The 7864-nt window shown below is 39.7% G+C and overlaps 1 protein-coding gene across 1 annotated transcript; it reads left to right on the top strand.

The window, feature by feature from the left end:
* Nucleotides 1-5358: 5358 nt before the first annotated feature.
* On the top strand, nt 5359-5796 carry LOC127812710 (uncharacterized). The gene has a single exon (XM_052353232.1). The coding sequence runs from the start codon at nt 5359-5361 to the stop codon at nt 5794-5796; it is 438 nt and encodes a 145-aa protein (XP_052209192.1).
* The last annotated feature ends 2068 nt before the right edge of the window (nt 5797-7864 follow it).

Below are 7864 nucleotides of genomic sequence, written 5' to 3'. Positions count from 1 at the left end.
ACTGTAAAATATCGTGTTTTGCAGCTGTTTATATAACTGCCGCAAAAAAACTGCAAATGTGATTTATTCGCCTTTCATACATGGCTCACAAATGTGATTTTTTTCTTATTTTAGCTTAGACATTTCCTTAACAAGGTCATGTTTGGATAAAACATTCATGCTTGCATGATTTAGTCTATTATGCCATAGACAAATATTGAGAGATAGTTGATATTATGCATTTCTTTATACTAGATAAGGATAACTCTATACGTATTTTCTATCTTATTATCTATTCTCTTTATTTCATTTATTTTGTGACAAGATACTTCACATGAATTAGCATTAAAGCATACTTTTTATCTTTTGCCACACAATTAGCATATGCTAGTTAGGTTGTGCTTAAGATCATCTATTAAGACAACATTTCTTAGCACATATCAACAAATTTTATTCTCCTCCTTACTCAATGCATATATTCAAACACTATTACTCTCCCTTAATCAATAAAAATTTCCAACAAAAGCATAAAGGCATAAAATTTCCAACAAAAGCATAAAGGCATACTTATAATTCATTATCATCAAAAACCCATAAGCATATATAGAGAGTTAAGGGATAGAAACATACCACCAAGATTTTATTTAATAAAATCTTTCTTATGCTTGGTTAGTAACATGAGGGGTGATAATCTTCTTCACCTTCCTCTTCTTTTCATGCTTGATACATCCATAAAAATTTCTCTTTCAAATTCATTTGGATGTCAAGCAAATCTGCGAAAATAAATCATCCACAAGCTTTTGGTGCCCAAACCACTTTAAGTTCACCAATGTTAGCATAGAGCTCCTCCTTAGGAACCCAAATATGTTTAAACCTATGTGGATTGCTTCTTACAAACCCTCCGTATCTAAAATGATACCAATAGCTAGGATGTGAATCAAAAGATTTTCGTTTGAAATTTGTTTTCATTTTATCCTTATGCACATTCTTATGAAAGTGAGAGATTTATGGTATCAAAACTTATTTGGATCCTTGAGAACTAGTAGGAGAAGCATTAAAAAGCTTAGGCTGCATTCTCTTTACTTTTCAATTTTCAGTTTTAAATTTTCAATTCATTTTCAGTTTTCTGTTTTGTTAGTCTGTTTTTAGAAAATTGAAAACGTGTTCTCTTTTTCATTTTGAAAAACTATTCCTCAAAACAAAAAATTAGAAAACGTGTTCTCTTTGAAATTTTGAAAATAAGTTTTTAATTATATTTTATTCAATAAATTTGATTATTTAATAAATTAAAAATATTTAATGTTAACATATTATTAAAAATATATATATATTTTAAAGTTAATGAATTTTATAATATTTTATTTCATTACAATAATAAAATATGAATAAATAAATAAATAAATGTGTTTTGAGTTTTAAGTTTGTTTTGGTTGAAAACACTCAAAATAACTTTTTGTTGTTTTGAGTTTTCTTTACAATTTTTTTTTTGTTTTCAAAAATGCATTTTTAAAAACAGTAAAGAGAACGCGTTTTCATTATTTTAGAAAATTGAAAACTAAAAATGACTTGAAAACAATAAAGAGAATGCAACCTTAGTTTCCTTAGGTATCCATTTCATTTTAAAAGAACAACAAGATGCAATGTTGCCTAACTTGAGACAATGAAAGTATCTAATGTTATGATAGATGTGTAACAATGAGCTTTTGACATTAGCTCTTTGACTATGAAAATTTTGTGTAACGACCCGTTAATGGGTCTAGAAGTTTATTAATATTTTAATTATGGGAAATTTGAAATTTGCCCTATTGAATTAAATTTTGAGAAATATTCTTATGTGTTAAAATGTATGTATTTAAATTAATGGTTTGGGTTGCCCATTTGGGCCTAAGCCCATGTATTAGTGAGCTATATTTTAATTAAATGGGAAGGATTTGATTGGGCTTGAGCCCATTGGTAAAATAAATTAAAATAGAATGGCATAAATGGGCTTTGGTTATATATATGATGTGTCTTGATTAATGCGTTGGGATTTGGAAACTTAGGTTGAGCCCAAGAGAGATTTTGTATATTTTAAATTGTTGTAATGTTGTTGTAAAGATCCAAAAAAAAAATATAATAATAATTAATTTAATTAAATTATATATATAATAATTAAATAAAAAAAATGAAAATATAAAAAGAAAAGGGGGAGGCGCTCGGCAGCCCCCCCCCCAAACAGAAACAATATTCTCTCTCTCTCTCTCTCTCTCTCTCTCTCTCTTATTCTCTCATTTCCCCTCTCAGATTTTCGGCGATTTTGAGCAATCCGACCGTTCGATCGACGATCCGACTTCGTTTTCACCGTTAAAGTGCCCCCGATCTACAAGGAGGTAAGTGCTTTGGCTTCATCTTTTCGGTTTTTCTTGTTGTTTTTGTGAAATATGGGTTGAGGCGCGATGGGGTTTGATGGCCGAATGTTTAAGGTCAGATCTACGAAGATCCGACTGTTGGATTTCTTTGATTCTTGGATATGTTGGTCGGTTTGCTTGAGGGGGTTGGGTGGCGGTCTTGGATCGCCGGAAATCGCCGGCCACGGTGGCCAGCGACGTTGGCAGTTTGTTTATCCATTTTGGCCGAGAATTTGACTCTAGATCTCCGATCTTTCTCATTTTTGGGTATGTTGCTCTCCTTAGTGTTGTGCACCTCGATGTAGTTTTTGATCGTCGAAAAAATGGCCGGCGGCCAGATTTGCCCCTATTTTCGGCTAAAAATTAATTTTCAGATCTATTAAGATCTGACCGTCTGATAGGTTTCATTTTAATATATGTTGTTATTCGTGGCGAGGGCTTCGTATTGGTATATTGGTCGGCCGGCGGCGATCGCCGGCGGCAGCAGTCTGATGGGAAGGAAAAAAGAAAAGAAAAGAAGAGAAAAAGATAGAAAAGAATAAAAGGAAAGAAAATAAAAATAAATAAAATATAAGGAAAAAAAGAAATGAGGGCTTTTGGGGATGGGCATGTCGGGTTAGGTTTTGGCCTAGGATGGCGGGGCCCGATTGGGTTTTAGGATGGCCCAATGTGTTGGGCATGACTGACCCAGTTGTGGCAGCCCTTGGGCTGGCCCACTAGGCTTGTTCTCCCTTGTCGCTTGTCCATGGACCTAGGATGACTTGGTTAGGTTGGTCCTACTCAGGATATCGAGGTTGATCTAATTTGGGTTCTCTTTAGGTCTCCTAGAATTGGCGATATGATTGGCGAGTCATTTTGTTGATCGGAGTCTTAGGGATGAAGCCCTATTAGATGACTCGAGACCGAGTAAGACTGACCCCGAGTGCGTTCTAGGCTAGCCTATGATGATGACGTGGGTTTATTTCGAATCCTGATTTCTGATGGATTCCTTTTATTTTGAGGCTAGAACATTGCAATTTATTCCTTTTAAACTATTTATTAAATTATTAATTAATTATTAAATTTTTAAGAAAATTTTTCAATTTAGTTATAAATATATATATATATGTATGTATTTTTGATAAATGAGGAATTTAGATAAAAAAATATATTATTTACATTAAAAGAAAACTAGTTTATGGGTAAATATATATATATATATTATGATATTGCAGCCTATAAGTGGGTGTGTAGTTCCACTATACACTTACGCGTAGCAAGCAAAGCGAGACATGATGACGTAGTCAATGGCTTAGCTCGACGAATTCCATGACGCCAGATTTGAGTATTGCGTGGGCCAAGGTACCAAATAATCGATTCAGGGTGTTAGGCAATGGTTAGGATTTTCGGTAATTTCATTACGTCGTTATTCTTGTTACCTAAATGTGACACCCCATTCTATTTATTGTAGGCTCAGATTCTCAGGATTTTGTTTGATCTTCTCCCAGACTCGGACTTGAGTCATCGTTTCCCAAGCGAGTAGACAGGATATGTTATGTTTACCATATTTTTATGCACGTATATAAATTGTTCTATGCATAACTTGTAAATGATTTCTATATTCAAATTATAGAAAATATTCTCTTTTAATTGTTCCTAAATTGCATGAAATATTTTCATCCTACTAGGAGAGACATAAACAGAAAGATACCCTAACTGATTTCTTGTTTTGAGAATGTGAAATGTTGAATGATATGGTGTATTTTAGGCATCACATGAAATGATAAATGATTATGACTTATGCATAAATTAACGTATCATTTGCATTATTATTAGAGGACTATCTAGTAGATTCCCTGATGACTCACAGCAGGAAAAGATCATGGTACTGTGAGGCTTGGTATGCCAAGGCCATGAGAGACACGGATAGTATGTTTCAGCACTGCTATCACGTGGGCCTTTATGATGATATTGTGTGATGATGATGTATGTGCCGATATATATACTTGTGTGCATGTGTATATAGGCATTAGGCCAGTTTCTACTAGTGTGTCCTCAGAAATCAGTGCATGCATCTCATACAAAAGTATAGGGGACTTAGGTGGTTAGGGAACAACTTATGGGGGTTGTCTTTAGGCACCTATTTTTCCTACACTATGTTTTCCTTTGAAACCTCAAATTATTTAAACTTATGGTTCATATTTCCACTGTTTATACTGTTATTACGTTATTATACTCATGATGATCATCCAAGCATTTTATTGTATACTCTCCTAGTGGGCATGACATACCTTATACTCGCGAGTCCATAAGACTCACCTCGTTTTATTAAAACTATTTTCAGGGAATTCTCCTTTTGATTATTGGTCCAGCAAATCTTCTGGTATGATACCATACTCTCTTTTGATTCCGGATGTATTATAGGATGCTCTGTGGAGACATACACGTGTTGTAGAGTCTGATGTTTTGTCTTTATTTTTGTTGGCACATAATTGTGCCAAGGGCCCGAGATATGGGATCGGGTATGTATTATTGACAGCAGTGTGATTGATATTCTTTTTTTGTACAGCTGCTGTATATGAAATATTGAGATGTTATGTTAGAAGGTGAATTGGTATTTTATTCATGTTCTATATCTTGTCAGTAATATTGTTTTATTCAAATCGAGCTAGAGAAGAGGCTTACTAGTCCATTTTGGGGCCGCTGGGCCTAGGGATTAGTGTCGGTCATGACATATTAGTTTTCGGGTCGTGACAGATTGGTATCAGAGCCTAGGTTACTCTTGAGTTAGGCTTGTGTCTTTTGATTCTATTCGATTCGCTAGCCTTGTCTAAGGTCTTATCTCCTTGAGTCCCACAGAGCCATTCTTAGCTGGGTTTTAGATCGTGGTGTGAGCCATGGCACATTATTGGTCTAGCTTTTGCTAAGGGTGTTAGAGTCTAGTATCATTTGATCTTTTGCTTTTAGATCCTATTGCTACTCTTATTGACCTATCAGTATGATGATAGGGACGATGCCTCCTCGTTCTCGGACAGCATCCAGGCAGACAGATTCTTTAGGGGGTGACCAGGCTCCTCAGCCCTCACCTACCAGCGGTAACACGATCAGAGGCCGTGGACGAGGTCGTGGGGAACGACGTGGCCGAGGTAGAGGCCGGGGCCGTGGTTCGGGTCGCAGTGGAGTTGACTTTCATGGTAGTACTCCGGCGAGAGATAGGGACCAGCTGATTATTGACTCCTTGGCAAACATCACAGTGCTGTTGACAAATATAGTTAATTCTCAGAGACAGCCAGAGGCGCCAGGGGGTGTGAGCCCTGATACCAGGGTTGGTGGCGGCACTAGAGATGGCACCGAGGATGGCACTAGAGGTGGCACTAGCGACGGTGCTGTGGCTGGTGGCGCTGCAGGTGTTGCCGTCGGCACTGGCGATGCGGGCGAGACTAGGGGATAGCCTCCAGTGGACCTTCCAGTGGACCCCGAGGCCGTTGGGATAGATTATGAGTTTGAGCGGTTTATGGGTCTAAAGCTGCCCCAGTTTAGAGGTGCGAGAGATAAGGCTGAAGAGTTTTTGGATTAGTTGGACAAACTGAAGAGAGGTTCTCGCATACATGGCTACCGAATGGTGGAGCTCACCTCTTTTTGTCTTCATGGTGAGGCGAGCGTGTGGTATGATGTATTGAGGAGACGGCAGGGTGATGCCCCGTTAGGATGGGCTGAGTTCAAGAGACTATTTTTGGCAAAATATGTCTCTAGCACTATGAGATTCCAGAGGGCCCAGCAGTTTGAGGCCCTAAGACAGACCCCAGATATGAGCGTTGAGCGTTATGATGCATTATTCATCGAGCTCTCACAGTTTGCACCTGCTTTGGTTCCTACGGAGCAGGACAGGATTACACGCTTCATATCTCGATTGATCGAGCCGTGGTTTAGGAGTTTGCACGCCACTTATTATGGCACTTATGAGGAGGCAGTTGATAGTGCCTTAGCCCTTGAGGCACATGCAGCAGAAGAGAGGGCAGCTAGAGACTTGAAGAGGGTTAGGGGCGACAGTGGTACTTCCTTCTCTTCTGGGAAGAAGGGGAAGGGCACGACGAGTTTGCAGCCGTTAGCAGTAGCGCCACCATTTCCTTCATTGCCTGCACCTCCTTCCCAGAGACAACAGCAGCAGCGGCAGTGGCAGCAGAGACAGGAAGAGAGGCCTCTATGTCCGACATGTAAGAAAAGACACTCAGGGGTGTGTAGGTATGCGAAGGCCCCGATTACATGCTTTAGGTGTGGACAGCCAGGTCACATACAGAGGGATTGTTCATAGCCAGGGCGAGGCCCTCCAAGACGACAAGCTCCAGCACAACAGCCGACATCTAGAGCTCAGAGCAGCGCTCCCAAGTCTCGAGGGGGACATGGCCCACAGAGTCAGCCGAGGGTCTATCATATGATGACTCAAGATGCCCAGGCATCCAATCAGGTGGTGACAGGTACGGTTCATATTTGTGGTCACAGTGTACACGTGCTATTTGATCCCAGGACGACGCATTCGTTTGTATCGCGGCAGTTTGCTCCCTGTCTGGGAGTAAGTGCCACTCTTCTGGGCGAGCCCATGTTAGTGGGAACTCCTGTGGGTGATGCCCTACAGGTAGAGATACGCTAGCAGATCTTATTTTACTCGGTCCTATGGAGTTTGATGCCATTTTAGGTATGGATTGGTTAGCTTCGTGCCACGCTAGCCTAGACTGTCATCAGAAACGCGTTTACTTTAATATTCCCGGTGAGGATTTGTTTTATATCCAGGGAGATAGGACTCGAGGGGCTAGCATGTTGATATCAGCTATAAAGGCGCAACGTATGTTGGGCAGAGTTTGTGAAGGGTTCTTGGCAGTCGTGAGAGAGTGTGACCGATCAGTTGGGGAGGTTAGTGGAGTCCCGGTAGTGTGTGAGTTCCCAGACGTTTTTCCCGAGGAGCTTCCGGGATTACCACCTGATCGAGAGATTGAGTTTTGTATCGACCTAGTACCGGAGGCTCGACCTATTTCGGTACCCCCATATAGAATGGCCCCAGCGGAATTGAGGGAGTTGAAGGATCAATTACAAGAACTCTTAGATAAGGGCTTTATTAGGCCTAACACGTCGCCATAGGGTGCGCCGGTGCTATTTGTGAAGAAGAAGGATGAGAGTTTGAGACTTTGCATTGACTATCGTCAATTAAACAAAGTTACTATTCATAACCAATATCCGTTGCCACGCATTGATGACCTATTTGATCAGTTGCAAGGCGCGAGGTGATTTTCTAAGATTGATTTAAGATCAGGATATTCCCAAGACTGCCTTTCGCACTCGGTATGGGCATTACGAGTTTTTGGTAATGTCCTTCGGGTTGACGAATGCTCCGGCAACATTGATGGACTTGATGAACATAGTATTTTGACCCTTCTTGGATCGATTTGTCATCGTGTTCATAGACAACATATTGGTGTATTCAAGGAGTGATGTTGAGCATAAGCACCATCTTAGGACGATTTTGC

Source organism: Diospyros lotus, chromosome 11 (assembly GCF_014633365.1).
Source record: "Diospyros lotus cultivar Yz01 chromosome 11, ASM1463336v1, whole genome shotgun sequence".
NCBI lineage: Eukaryota > Viridiplantae > Streptophyta > Magnoliopsida > Ericales > Ebenaceae > Diospyros > Diospyros lotus.
The sequence above is the reverse complement of the archived record's forward strand: the minus strand, read 5'-3'. Positions and strand labels throughout refer to the sequence as shown.